Below are 15,589 nucleotides of genomic sequence, written 5' to 3'. Positions count from 1 at the left end.
ATAGATAGATAGATAGATAGATAGATAGATAGATAGATAGATAGATAGATAGATAGATAGATAGATAGATAGATAGATAGATAGATAGATAGATAGATAGATAGATAGATAGATAGATAGATAGATAGATAGATAGATAGATAGATAGATAGATAGATAGATAGATAGATAGATAGATAGATAGATAGATAGATAGATAGATAGATAGATAGATCGTGTATATAAGTACAAATACACGAGTGCTTTTAGATTTTTGTTTCTACACTTTTTCAAATTATTGCACATACGTATCTTTTAATTTTTTGTCCACTCCTACATAGTAACTAAAAACTAAAATACCTTCCCGTAATAGCTTATATATTTACCACAAACTGATGCCAAAGGGATGCATTACACTTGACGTCACATTTATCGACTCTGGTGTCACCTGTATGTCCCACAGGAGGTGGATGAGTTGGAACATGTCTTGCCGCTCTGTGATGCTGATCGTTAATAGCCTCTTGTGCATTTAACCTTGCTGTCAGCAGAATTTCATGGTAGTGTTAACATTATCCTCATCAGCACACTCATGGAGTGGAGGAGGGGGGGGGACATGTTTGCCTGTTCTGAAGGCTTTATTTTGGTGAAGACCGATTGGTTGGAAGGAAGAGTGACTGTTTTGACAGTGAATCTGAAAAGTTGTTTCGAGTAACAGTGTTGATTTTATATTGGACTTGAATTAAAAGTCTGCCATCTAGTAGCAATTGTTGATATTACATTTAAAAAACTCCAGTGGATCCTACATATTCTCATTTGCATGTTAGCAGTTTTCTTTTTTTTTCCATCTAGTCATTATCCGAACCACTTATCTTCATAAGGGGTTGGTTTAGTCGTGTGCTGGGATGAATGAACCTTGAACTGATCACAACAGCCGTTTAGTGTTATTCATGTCATACTGCTGCCCCCTTGTGGCCAGATGTAATAAGAGCAACCCTGCCCAATGGTAAACTCCAACGTCATCTTTAAATGTTCTATATCAGACTTTTTTCAAACAACGTAAAATATACGTTCTTATATTTGTTCCTCATGTAGACGCATCGTTTCTCTTTTTGCTTTTTTCACATTGATTCAGTTCATTATCTTTTTATTAGTCGAAATTAAAAGGATCCAAGGTCGCCTGTCAATTTCTTTCATCATGAGTCACCTACTATATTTGGGCCAGAATATTACCGGACAATCACTTTGGTGGCCGGACCCTTAAATAAAAAAACAAAAATGAGCATATTGTTATTTGAGGTTTATTGTTTCTAGACTTTTTTCCATTTCATTACAAACCTGAGGGCAAATTTAGCTTTCATAGTCTCGGTTGTTGCGATTTCAGTTGCTTTAGTTATTTAAATGTTCCTATTTAATCCTCATAATTATGGAATCCAATCACAGGCCATTCAGTTCTACCATATCCGTTAGATTTTGTACAGTCCCTCTATAATAGGAAAAAACAAAATCAATAGTTTAACAGGTTATAAGAAAAAAACGATTTCAGATTGGATGATTTTTCTATCACAGAAAAAAAACATTTGAATACTGCAGATGTGCTTATACAGGTGCAGTTTAGCATGAGGTCAATATAGCATAAATGCAAAACAAAAGCACAAACAAGAGGAGGATTAAGATTTTATTAGTTTCTATCTTTGATTAAATGGCAAAGGGTGCATGAAATGATGATGATAGGTTGTACAAGTTCAAGTGTTCCAGATGTGATCCGATACACGACATTGCCAAGATGGTTCATTGCCTAGAAGCATTTGAGGTTAATTTGCCCTCATTTTTTTTTTTTTTTTTCTAAATTTGAAATGCATGAACATTGTCGCAGTATTTAAGCGCCCTGGTTCCACCTACATTCATCGCCTTAAAGCGCCCCTCAAGTTTCAAGTGTGAGCCACTTAAAGGTTGCAAGGCATTCAAATGTCGACCCTTTTACAGATCATCACTTTGGTATTGCATGTATACATTAACAATATCTTCGCACAGAAACAAAATGTACAACTGTATAAATATACAATTCATCCACCATGTTTGATGGCTAAAAACATTCAGAGGACAAAGTCCAGAGGAGAAGAACATAAAGCAGAGTCAGCATTGTCTAATGCACAGGCTGGAAAGCACACAAAAAAAAAGATCAATTAAAAAGGCATTTCATAAAACCCCTTCACACTTTAAGTGATTTAAGCACAAAAACAAGGCAAAGTAAAACAAGGCTCCCATGATTAAAAGACAACAGGAAAAAAAAAAAAGAGGAAGGAGGAAAGAAGTTCCTTGGAGTGCTGCCTTTTTCATTTAAGATCAGAAGAGTGGTCCGAGCCAATCAATCACTACGGGCCGTGGAACATCACGCTGGGAAAATGACGGAAAAGCGAGGTACCGAGGCAGTGATATGACAAGGTGGAGATGAAGGAGGAGCTAATGGCCCAGGGTGGGGAAAGGATGGAGCAGATGGTGGTCCACTTGTACACGTGAATGAACAAATGGTGGGAAAATGTCCCTTACAGCAGAATAAATATGCTTGCGTGGCCTAACAGCTACTTTTTCCCATTAAAATTGTGCGCCAACACTAACCGGAAGCAAGTGTAATCGACTTAGCCCCCGACTACTTGTCTACTTCATATCAGTGGGTTGAAATGGGGAAGGGAGGAGCGGGACGGGGTAGGGCGGGGCGGGGGTGGCCAAGTGCTCTACTGCTCCGGTGGCGGTCATAAACCGTTGACCGTGAACTTGATGTCAAAGCGTCCCTGGTAGCGGTCCTTGTCACTGTAGGATATGTTGTCGCCGTAAACTTTGCACTCGATGCGCAGCTCTTCGTTCCTGGTCAGGTTGGTGAATTGCAGCGCCACCAGCGGCTGCAGGTAGTGTGGGTGGAGCAGCTTGCCGTAGTACGGGTAGTACTGCAGTGGGAAGCCACCGCTGATGCCGTGGTACTTGATCTCACCGATTTTGCCGGCGTCTTCCTCTCTCTGGAATGGAAAAGAGCGGTGAATATAGATCATGGAGACTTCAGTCATCAAGGGCGGAAAAACGACATCGTCACGGCAGAAATATTCACACGTATAGACGACGATAGAAGTGACGAACAAAGTTCAAACAGACGAGAACGGAATTGAGACAGAATTATAGAAATTGAAACCTAAAGAAGAAAAGATGCACGTTGGTAATTAAATACAGTGGTACCTTCACTTGCACATCCCCCAACTTTACTTTGTGTTGCGAGCAAATATTGGACTTACAAGAGTGATTGATTTTTTTTCCCCCTACTAACCATGACGTCTATTCTGCCTTCCCCAAGCGTGCTGTATACAGTTTGGCACATAGCAAGCAAAATGAGGCCAAGTGCACTTCCTCCCAATTGTTTGTCACTCCCAATTTAAAATATGTTGTCACATAAATAAAACAAATAGTTGTGTATTTAACCGAGCGAAAATAGCCTTGTCTTACGAAAGTCCACTAGCTTAACGTATGATGCAATACATCATAAAGGGACTAAAGAAACTAGCGTGGATATTGCAAAAGTTACATGCCTTATAACAAGAGATAATTGAACGCCTCTAGGGTGACAGATTTATCACGTCTAATCATTTCAATGGGGAAAGTTGATTTGAGCTACATGTGTGGTACCACTGCATTATAGTATAATCGTGGTAAAGTGCAAATCAGAAAGTACACAAGTAACAACAGTGATATAGAATAATACAACCAAAATAATTTATATGCATAATATGTATGCTCAAAGTCCTTTTTCCGGTTGAAACATGAAACAAAATTCAAAGTCATGAACACAAATGCACAGATCATACTCACATCCTGCGGTCGGTCGCATTCGGTAAATGAGGGCAAATTGAGAAGTAGGAGTATGAACAATATAAACAGTGTATGGTATGGATGTTAAAACACAGATGACATGAAGTTGAGAACATCTGGAATGAGGCTTTGAGTGTGAACTACCTTATTGGTGCAGTGGATGGGGATCAAATTGGGCTGCACCTTGGACTGAGCTTCTTCAGGGATGGTTGAATTTGAGGTGGGAGGCTGAAGACAAAAAGATAGACAAAACATATATTGTTTTCTACCTATGTAGGCTAAAAAAATATATATATATATATATTTCTGGAACCCACACGAGTTGTCGTGGAGGAGAAAACTTTAGCATGGCTTTTGGATAAAGTTACCAAATGCTTGTCGGTTACATGCACATTATCTGTAAGCCGTTTAGGTCAGGCTCATGTCGAAAAAGGAAGTTGAAATATCCATAACTTACGAGCGTCGCAAAAAAATGATTGGGCCCCGATTTTTAGAACGAGACCGATCGAAAATACTTGACTCACCCGAGGATGGAAGTTAACGATCCGATTGAGCTTGACGATGATGCAGGGCTGGCCTTTGTCAAAGCCAAAGTCTTTGTCTTTATCATCCAAGCCGGAGCAGGGGCCCAGCAGTCTCCTGGAGAAGCGGCACGCCCTTCTGACGCCCGTATCGCTCTCCAGGTCACCACGCATCTTGTAGCTCATTGGGTCATCTGGACAGGACATGAAGCGCATATTCAGCATGTGACTTTTTTTTTTTTTGCGGGGCCGAGTGGGGGGGGACATACCTCCACAGTCCTCAAATTTCATCTGGTCAAGTTGCTTGTCGTCATCATACTTAGCCAAGAAGTCCCTCAAGGCCTTGGTGTAAGGCAAATAGGTCTCTACTTCTTTCGGGGTAAAGACCACTTCGGATTTGTCAGAACGCGGGGTGTGCGAGAGGCCTGCATGTACAGACAGGTGATTATTCACATCATTATTGACCTGTCCCATCGTTTGATGCTGCATCATTTTGATTTGATAAACTACAGACTGGAGCAGTCTCATCAAAGGTAGCCACTCGGCTCAAAAGGAGCGTGTCGTATCTACAGCTGTCGAATGACATGAGCTCTCGTATGGTAATCGGTCACAATGAAATATTTGATCTGCATTCAAATCTATTACAAATGTTTCCCCAATTACTTGGGACAACATCCCAAGACACTTTCCACTGACGGCACCGGTTGTTAGCAGTTGTGCATTTATCTCGGTGCTGTGTTTGTACAGTAACGATACAACAGTGTGAATGTCTAGTGCAGCTTTGCAGGATCATTTAGCAGCTTCCTTGTTGACAAGCTGTGGGGTGAGGACAAAACTTTCAGATAAGCTTTCAATTCCCAAATTCGCTCCTGGTGTTAATCTGGCATCATTAGCTTCCATGATGAGGCCCCCTGCCTCTAGGCTGCATTTGTTTTGGAAACTATCAGCCCATGGAGATGCATCCCGTGTGTACTACTACACTATGTATTCTAGTTGCTATGGTGATGTTTTGGAAGCTAAACCAATGCTAGTTTTTATAAAAAGGGGAAATCACCTGCCCAACTGATTCAATATTGAAAACTGGTCCTTGCTGTGCACTGCGTACACACATATCACAATACCTATCATATTGTAACCCCTGTATTGTGAGGTTATTTGCCATACCCACATATATGTGTGAGTAAACTCCAGGGTTTTGTTGGAGTATTACAGTTGTTTACAGATTTACAACCAGGCTACCGATCCTAGTTTCATTAGTCCATCTATGGTGTTTGTGTGCTTGCATTACACTACTGGACTTTCCAGAGTGATGTGGTTTTGGTCAATGGAATTATCTTCACTCTGGGATTGAGGCTTCGTTCACTTGCACCCAAGTCAAGTACCACTGTAATATACAAAAGCTAGCGGCCCTGAACAAACAGGGTACAGACTTACCTGGGGGTGCCACTCGGTCCTGCCATGTAGGCTTGTAGTTGCTCAAGGTGAGCAGCATGGCTTGGATGGTGCCGATGAAGATGCCGGCCAAGCAGCCGTAGAAGATGACGTAAAAGACCGTGATTTTGACTGAGGTGGGAGAAAAGAGGGTAGGTGGGGTCAGCGCAGAAAACCTCAAGGTCACAGCAAAGTTAAAAAAAAAAAAAAACTAACCCCCCCTGATCACATCCTCACACTGTTTCAATATTTGCAACAGACTTTATTTATATGCACACTCCTTATCCTTCAGCAATCCCCTTTAGGGCAAAAAGCTTGTCGAGCAAGAATTAATGTAACCCTCTTCTGTTCTCTGCAATCCGTAACTTGACAAGTAAAAACGCTCAAGGAAATCTAAAAACAGTCATGCCTCAGCATTAATCATAAGGTGGCTATCGTGCATAGTTAATCAACGGCATTCGACTGTGAATCCTGAGCATAATATAAAACAGGTTATGCTGACGCAGGCACGTGAGTCCCGGTCATCTCCTTCATGTGACTTACTGCAGGTGAACAAAAAAAAACCTTAGCCTGGAGGATCTAAAATGAGGTAAATCCAGAGGTCACGCTGCTGCTAGCTGATTTCGACATTAGGCTACAGGAAGCAATGTCAAAAAGGGCAAGGCAGTCAGACTCCATTAATAAATCACATATTACTTCTTAGATGACTGTCTCACAATACCTCTGGTGGCCTTATCTCAAATGAGCTGCAGCATTAAGGCACAGTAACCAGAAAAGCATGCATTTTTCCAACAGCCGATATTTACTGTTTGTTTACAGTGATGTAGAACTAAACTGCATCCTATGTTTCTATATTGAGTCACTCATGTGGGCAATCTAATAAATAACAGCCAGTGGTATTAAATATAAGCTATTGTGCTTATCAGATGGATTATTATGCGCATTAACATGCAAAACGGTGTTTTCTTTCCTGTAATGCCGCGACAGCCTCCCACAGCAGTTTGTGATGCTTCAGCATTTTTTTTTAATACGCGCCCAGAAGGTCAACCATGACACATACGCCTCCTCGTTCCATACGTCGAGCATTGCCAGTGTACTCTGCTGCACAGCACAGGACTTGTGACATTGAGAGGAGCTGCAAGGACATGCGCACTGGCGCCTCACGAGAAACTCGAGAAGGTCGAACCCTCAGTTAATCAGTGGTATTGTCCATGGAGACTACAGCGACATCTGATCGGAGGAACCCGATATAGATCGATAGTCCTCGCTTCGATCCACTCCACTTTGAAGCAAGGCCATATCACCTTGACTCACCTTGGATTGTGATGCATTTTTAACCCTTACGGTGGTCCCCCCCCCCTTCCGAAAAAAAGACGCTCGACGTCCAGCTGTTTGAATTCTATCGTTCTTTATCGCACTCTGTTGCTTTGCAATTTACATTTGCGAATATATAAAATATCAAATTAGGAATAACGGGACAGGTTGTACGTAAACGCAACACGGGGAACTCAAACAGGTGGCAAAAAAAGCACGAGGCTGCTTATACTTACACCAACTGCCTCCTGTGCGACCGAGCAGTTCTCCTTTTTCCGAATCCCAAAGAAACTTCTTCCACCCGCCATCGTTGGTTTTTGGAGGCATTTTTCCTGTCTGTATTCTTATATTTTGGACTTCCCGTTAAGCCGGTTCCTTTTTGTAGTAGTGCAGCGTAGCCCCTCCCGGAATTAAGAGCAACCACTAGCCGAAGCAGAGACACCCAGCTCCGGCTTGTTGGAAGGCTCCCAAATATAAAGAGTTGGGTGGAGAAGGTGCCCGGCCCCCTCAAACGCCCCACAGGTTACCATCTCGAGGAGGCGGAGCAGCGTCGGCCAATCAGAAAGCGAGTGAAAGTGTGCGTGTTAATGACGTCACAGAATGCACAGACAGACTATGGATTCATGGCATTTTCTGTGAAAATTAAAAAAAGAAACAACTTATAATATGTATAGCATTTAATCTCTGGCTTCTAAGAAACATCTTTTACATGACAGGGTGATAAATGGAAGGCCCCGGGTCCAGATCCGGCCCAGCACATCATTTTATTGGGCCTGCTAAAGTGTATTTACTTCAGATCCCTACTAAATCAATTCATTCTTTTAATTTGGGCCATTTTCCTTCGTTTTTGTGTCCCAACATTTTATAGATTTAAAGCATGCTTTGATCAAATTCTTTCCTAACATAAGTATCTTTTTTTTTTTTTTTTTTAAAGTTGAAGAAATGTGTTTTTGTTCATCCACAGCATTTTTCCTTCACAAACCGAAGTCATTCTTAGACTCCATTTCAAAGCAATGTTTCTCAATGTATGTATGGCAAATTAATTTGTTCCAGTTCCAAAACAAAATGATTTTTCCTTGTTTTTAATCGGTTTGGTATTTATTTTATTGTATCCAGATTAGTGTGGAACTGCCGATGTGGAGTAAATATTTTTGACTGGACTATGTTGTTTGAACGTACTCCAAAGGTGTTCAAACAGTGTTTGAGCGTAATGTTAGAACATTGCTAGTTAGTAAGGTGCTAAATGCTATTTTATGTCACATTTCAACAGTCAATTTAAACTTGTCAATTAAATGGCCAGAAAGGCCAATTTACTTGCTCACCATTCTCCAAGCCTGCTTCCTTTTGACTTGGGGCCAAGTATTGGAAGCAGGCTGTGTTATATAGCTCTCGGTGCCCACAAACTGCAGTGATTATTGCGTCCTACATTGTTTATTTCATCACACTATGTGCGTGTGTGTGGTCTGTGTGTGCTTTGTTCGTCTGTGTGTGTTACGTAGTAAGTATATTCTCAATGCTGATTGGGTGTCCCAATGCAATGTGGCTTTGATTTCAACTTTTCCAACACTATGCTCACCCCCGCGCGCATTGTGTCATCCACACTGCCAGGACGGATTTGCCCCATCCATTCACACTTTGTTTCCGTGTCAGGAGAGGTGCTTAACTCGCGTTAGGTCTGACTGCAGAATGCCTGCTGCACATCAAGCGACATGGCCAATTTGACTTTGAAAAGTTGCCAGAAATCTAAATAACCAAGTAATTTACAGATAAGTGAAAATTCCACCCAAGTACAATAAAGAAACATTCGTACTCCATTGCACTCCAACTGCGAACGCCTACAACCAAGACAAGATGACATTTTAACTGGCGAAATCAAACCCAGGGTGCATTCAGAGTGGGATATCTACACACTCTTGTCTGGAGAGCACACACTACTGTGTGTGCTGGTGCACGCATGTGTGAAATCGTACAGCAATGTGCTGCTTGTTTAAATGTAAACATGGATGCGTAAGACATGCTTGCCCTAGCTGCTTGTACTGACCTTTAAATATGAAGGACACGACAACGGGTCTTGTCAATTCTTGGTAATTTCTCATGTGTTATGTATCACAATAGGAATTTATGCACCTGCATATACCGTACAACCTTTGACATGGCCAGTAAGATAGGTATATATTTATTACTCTTTAAGGTGTTGCTGAGTCAAGCTTTTGTTGAAGCTAACTTGCCGTGCAACCTTCCGCATAGACTCTCCCTGGCTTTGCATGAATGCCTGCACAAGAATTTCCGCGTTTCATCATCAGTCCTGATAGTAGCGTGCCCTCCGCTGCATAGTTTGTCAAGAACAGCTCTGGGTACGCATTAAAGCAGTGTGACGACAGCCATAAAGCTTCATTAACTGGTGCTGAGCTACAGCCGAGGGTCGAAAATCTTCCTGCAAGCTGGCATTTTTGCAACGTCACTCCAATGTCAATTGGCCGACCATGGGCAAGGGAATGGTGCGCTTAGAAAAACGACAAAGCCCAAATGATTTCTATTGACTTATGGGACACACTGTATTGTTATCATTAACTAGTAACAATGAGACAATTAGTAAAAGGGGATGGGAAGAATATCTCTACTTTGGATTGCTCAGTAGAGACCACAAGAAAGCACCCAATGGGACAGCTTTGCAAAATCCCTTTGCCCTTCAAAATGAGGCCTGTTGGATGGATGCACAAAATTGATAAAAGTAGTCATTTCTTAGGCATGTTATTCAAACAAGGACAAGAAATGTCATAATTTCCACCTTTTCCTGGTGTTTTTGTGAGCAGAACCTGGCCAAATCTGGAATCAGTCGAACCAGCAATGGTAACCTGCCAACTACCAGCTTTTCTCTGCTTGTGTACATAATAAACAGGGTTTGTGTGTAAGCGCGGTGTGTGGGTGGTGTGGGATGGAATCTCCAGCTAGTGATGAATTTTGTGAGTTTGAGGTTTGACATTTAATGTCATACTCTGTGCAGGCAGCATTGAGTTCTGCTGGAGCTCAATGCAGCGTAATAGAAGACACAGCAGAGAAAGTCCTCAACTAAACTCCAGTAATAGTCATTGTACTCACATGGCAGAAAGAAATGTTCATATGACTAATGTTCCTGCTGTTAGTAGCAGTTGCTTGAAGCTTTAAGCCGGCTTACACTTTCATCCTCATATGGTTTGCTTGAAAATTTTGTTGTTTAACTATGTAATGGCTAATTATGTTTTGTTTGATATGTCAGTTTTACAGTCAATTTCATCTCGAGTTTGAGGAAAAAAAGTTAAGCAACCAGCATTTTAGAAACATTTCTAAATATGCGCCAAACATCAATACAGCCTCAAATATAAAACAAATCTCTTTTGGACAATATCACACAAATTGGAGGATTCTTGTCTGTCTCCACTTGGAATGTTTAGTCTGGATGGAATCTCTTTAAATTATGCAGATGTGTTATATAGGTGGCCAGCGGGTGTAGATGAGTGACTGAGAACCATAATAGAAATGGGAAATGAAATTACAAAGATAGTTAAGTGTGTTGAACTCTAAAAAAAAAAAAAATTATGAAATTAAAAAAAAAATAGGCATCCTTAAAGCGGAAGTCAACCCCCAAATGTTTTTTACAATATGCTGTATGTGCTCCCAGCAGTCTAAAAATGGCATTCTGATTAATATTGTGTTTGTGGAATATGATTTAAGCAGCAAAATTCACCTGGTTTTATTTATCTCAGGGCCATTTTTCCACTTGCTGTCGACTGAAAATGACAGAACAGAACCCTGTGTTTCAGCTAGACAGATCACATTATTACAAAAAAAAAATTGTGAACTGTGTTCTGAGTGTGAATCTCATTATGATGAAGGTTTTCTTGAGGTAAAAAATGGCAAGGTGGGGGCACATTATGCAAAGTAGCGGTTTGGAAGACCTGCTTTTGGTAGTGCACGTGATCTGTAGCTGAAAGAAAAAAGGAGGTGCTTTGAGGAGTCATTTCCTGAAAGGAAAGTATGTCATGCAAGCTTACCTCTTTAGATATCTGTCTAAAGTCTCATGGTTAAAAATAAAGTATAGCTTTATGAGAAGGATTACTTTCACAAATTTTTTTTTAGAACGGATGCCACATGATCCGGTAAAAGCCCATTAAATTGTTGGGCCTATTTTAGCATTACTTGTGAATACTGCATGGATCATAATCTCCTATCTCAAGTATATGATAAAGGTGTATCATGTGCTGATTGTTTCATCTTAGCGGGTAGCTGCACTTTAATGAGTGCCTTTGGAGCGAGTTCTTGCCGTCTATGTAAATGTATTCAAAGTCCAAAGTGCTCAAAGAGCTTCATTTGCCATTAACTGTGAGTCTTTTTATCAGATGACTCCACTCTTTCACAGAACCAAAATGCAACAACTTCTATGGGGGTACACTACCAAGCTACATGCAGACATCAACGATTATACGTAACCCAGTTTGCAGCGAAACCATGTGGACAGCATACTATATATAAAAATGTCCATTGTCTCTTCGCAAGCCAAGGCCACCACATAATGCCAGAGGTCAATTATTGACAGGTTCATAATGGCAAGCTCAAAGGAACTTGGTTAATGTATAGAGTTTTGAAAGAATGTTTGGCTACATTTCCTCTTCTTCAACAAAAGCACCAAATGTTTAGAACAAACACGAGGGGCGATGGTGTTTTCAGTGATTGACAGATAGCGCTGTTCAGGTGATGAATTGAGGGTGAAAGTTCAAAAGATGTAATTTCCTGTTTGATAGCACTACCACAAAAATGGCGGCATGTCATCATCTTTGTTTGTATGCATGGTGTCAGGTCTAAGTACCATCAAAATTAGCCTCCGGTTGACCTTGTATGAAACTTACTTCTACAATTGTGGCTGCAGGCCACCCTGAACATGATAAGTGGTATAGAAAATTGATGGATGGATGGATGGATGGATGGATGGATGGATGGATGGATGGATGGATGGATGGATGGATGGATGGATGGATGGATGGATGGATGGACGGATGGAGGGACAGATTGAGGGACAGATGGAGGGACGGACGGATTTAATAGCAGTGTAATGTTTTTTTCTTGCGCGGATTTTACTCCAGCTTCCACCTGCATCACCACAACCTGCTTCTTTGGTAAACTGAGGACTCTAAATGCCAATAGGGGTGAAAGTCCAGTGTAACCTGCTGAGGACAAACACGACAAAATAAAAATGTGGATGAATGGATGGAATGTTTACAGTAAATAGATAAAAAAATAAATGCAGAAAAGCAAAACAACAAGTGGGTGTTTGTATTTAGTTTTAGTTTCCCTAAATAGGTCTTTTGGATTTCAAATAATGAATCATAATTCAAGGTTAATGACCTGGTGTCCTTAGTGTAATAAACACCGCCGCCATTAAACATTCATTGTTCCTCCCTGCGTGTTGGAGGTGCTTGTGAGTTAGCAGAATTCCTTGAAACTTGACTGGCTAACCCTACTCGCGTTGGAACGGACGCTCTTGCGAAACATTTGGTTACAAATTAATCTACGTCTCACTCACATTTAGCCGCCACTTACACCGGTCCAAAATTTAGCCCTCAATCCTTCCAATAATTCATGTGATGGTTAATATTTGAGGGAGATAGATGAGCCAAGCCACAGAAATATACCCCAGCACTTTTGAAATGGAGATACATTGCGTGTTATACAGTTCCATAATAGAGGTTATGAAACTTAAAAACAAAGAGGAAACAACCTTCTCAAGGAAATGGGTCAGCATTTTGGGACACTCCTCGGACAGTTGTCAGTGTTGTCACAACTCATATGACTCACTGAATCATGTTAAAGACCCTGTAAAGTGAAGATATATGGTTGAATTGTTTTGTACCAGTTCAGGTTTTCTAATTTTTTGGGATGTGGCTAAAATGGAGCCTGGAGACTGCCTCCCCCACGTAAGGCCTATTTCGAACTATAACTATGCCTACAGTCCAGAAGTGCGTCTTTCTTGCACAGCTTAGTGTCATTATTTGAATTTCAAAGCAAGGAGGATGAGCGAGCTGCCCGACCGCAGGCTGAGAGGTTCTCCTGTAGTCAGCTTGTGAGCTTGCTGGTGGCTTGCATCACAGCTTGGAAAGCCCTGCGATGACACGGTGGGATATATTCCAGCCAGCATATTCTCTGGAAGCAGATACATTTTTGGAGCTCAAAGCTGCAGGGATGTTTAGCATGCCTCGCAGCATTTAAGGGCGGAGAAAAGCCATGATCTGTTGTGACATCAAAGTCTCAGTTGATGTTTATTTTTTTTTTCCAATCATTAAAACTTGGCAGGGCTGATATCTCTTCTCTGTGGTGTGTCAAATTTACAAGACAAGTTTTCTTTGTCTGATATGTGAGTGAGTAGAATATTTCGTTCTTACTTTATTTGATCTCCTGCTCTATGGTCCAATGTGACATCATAATTCATCATAATCTACCAAGAGTTAGAAGATCAAGGGACAATAGAGGCCCTCGTTACTCAAGGTCATTTGGTTTACCCTCTGTGACTGCCGCAATATAAGTCACACAACCATTAACAGATACTTTTACTGCTGTGGGAATATTATGCTGTAAATCAGGCTTGCGTCTCATACACTATTATGAAAATCCAATCCAAGTCGCCATGCAGCGAGACATTCCTTACCGAGTCTGAGAAAAAAGCTTGGATGGAGGTCAAACGGTTCAGTTGTGACGTCAAGATTTGTATCGTGGCTATGGATCATGGCCCAATTGCATTCAGTGTCAACAAAGCTTGTGCATACGTGTGTGTGTGTGTGCGAGTGTGCTTTGTCTTTTAAAAGGTCTCACTTCCTGCCCTTCACCATCTTGACCTCTAAACCATGGCGGCGGCCATTGCACAGAGATCAGCATTCAACCAGCCTTCATTTTTTTTCTTTGCCTTCACGAAAACACATTCCAAATATGCCCACCTCAGTTAATAGAATGTAGGGTAATATTTGTATGTTAAAACTGAACATTTCCTTTTTTGTTTATACCCAATGAATAATCAAACAACTAGTTTTTCATAGGCGATTGCATCGATGCGTTGGAGCCACTGATGATGCGTCCACGATGCAAGTTTTTTGAGTTGCGGCCAAAAGAGGAGTCACCTTGTCCTTGCGTGAGCTCTGCACCACTTCCTGTCTTCCCTCTGTGTCCAGCCCACCTTGCTTATGACTATTTCCTGCTTTCATCTGCACAACCTTGTCCTCATTGCCCCAGCTGCACATGCGGGCTGAGGTTTTCAATAACCTCTGCGGCAGACATCGGTCATGTTCCCATATAACTAACTACAGTACAATGCAGCTTCCGCTATGCAATTACTGTACAGTACATCCTCTCCCTCCCGAAGAGGAGCTGCAATAAACTCCGCCTCCTCGTCTTCTCTGTGGATCACCTGAGTGGTGAACCAGGAAATAGAGGCGTTGCGGCAAGTGCAATGTCCTTCAAGGGATCTCCTTCAACTGAACTCAGGCTCATTTCTGCAGGCTCATTGTTAGAATCTTACGTCGAGCGCTCTCTCACACACATGCACGCACACACACACATGCACAGGCACACACAAGAGTCTTTTGTCAGCATGTCTAGCGGTATGTTATCAGTGGCAACAAAATAATTGCACATACGGGACAGAATGTACAGAGAGATAGGGAGAGAAAGAGAGAGCAAGAGAGGGCATAGCGACTCGGATTTCAGGGAGTTCTTCCTTCAAAAGCACACTGTCCTCCAAATGTCACCAATGATGGAAAAGTACTGTCCCACCCAAAAGAACTTCTCCTTCAGTTGGGGATTAAGCGGCTTCTTTTGCTTTCGCTCTTCCTCGGAGCAAGCCTTCCGATTTAAAAAATGTTGACAAAATATGTCAGTACTTTACATTCTGTATCTTTGTTGTACAATAGATACAATGTGATACAGTTGGCATTGCTAAAGGCATAGCTGTTGTGATATTTTGTGTTGTGACTACATGATTACAATCAAGTACAGTAGACATAAATTGCTAAACAATTGCTTCTCAATTTGAATTAAGCAGACTATGGTACCAGTGGATCACTATGCTACACTAGAGCAGGGTTCACCTACGGGCACTAGGTTACCTCCAAGTACTACTGGTGACTTGATTTGCTATTTTAGGAGTGCATACCAAATTGGAAGTCTTGACCCGGACAATACATTTACAGTATGTGGCTGTTTGATGTGTTAGACCTTAAATGTGGGCACAATGGGCTAGTCCCTTGGGTACCTCAAGGGCAAGTCCTTGTATATGTTTCCACAGCAAGTTTAGTTACAGTACGTGTATATGCCGAGGAGCATCAGAGGAATGACTGTGCAGATATCATGTTTGCTGTATGGCGAATGTACATCTTATATACAGTGCTAGGATGCAAAGGAGTGGAAAATTTCAAGTGTATTTCCAGAATGTTTGGAGTAAAATTCTGAAAGAGTGTGTGTGTGAATTAATA

At 41.4% G+C, this 15,589-nt stretch overlaps 1 protein-coding gene and 1 long non-coding RNA gene across 2 annotated transcripts; one reads left to right on the top strand and one right to left on the bottom strand.

Annotated features, from left to right (window-relative positions):
* Window positions 1-1,641: 1,641 nt before the first annotated feature.
* atp1b1b (ATPase Na+/K+ transporting subunit beta 1b) lies at window positions 1,642-7,562 on the bottom strand. Its single transcript, XM_061269226.1, has 6 exons — window positions 7,334-7,562; window positions 5,787-5,915; window positions 4,622-4,777; window positions 4,356-4,546; window positions 3,976-4,059; window positions 1,642-2,990 (listed from the first exon to the last, which is right to left on the bottom strand). The coding sequence occupies exons 1-6, from the start codon at window positions 7,422-7,424 to the stop codon at window positions 2,730-2,732; spliced, it is 912 nt and encodes a 303-aa protein (XP_061125210.1). The 5' UTR covers window positions 7,425-7,562; the 3' UTR covers window positions 1,642-2,729.
* A 3,803-nt stretch (window positions 7,563-11,365) lies between these two features.
* On the top strand, window positions 11,366-15,570 carry LOC133166733 (uncharacterized). The gene is made up of 2 exons (XR_009717844.1): window positions 11,366-13,045; window positions 13,134-15,570. It is a non-coding gene; the product is annotated as an uncharacterized LOC133166733 (long non-coding RNA).
* Window positions 15,571-15,589: the final 19 nt, after the last annotated feature.

The sequence above is a fragment of the Syngnathus typhle genome, linkage group LG2, assembly GCF_033458585.1.
Source record: "Syngnathus typhle isolate RoL2023-S1 ecotype Sweden linkage group LG2, RoL_Styp_1.0, whole genome shotgun sequence".
In the NCBI taxonomy this organism is placed as follows: Eukaryota; Metazoa; Chordata; class Actinopteri; order Syngnathiformes; family Syngnathidae; genus Syngnathus; species Syngnathus typhle.
The sequence above is the reverse complement of the archived record's forward strand: the minus strand, read 5'-3'. Positions and strand labels throughout refer to the sequence as shown.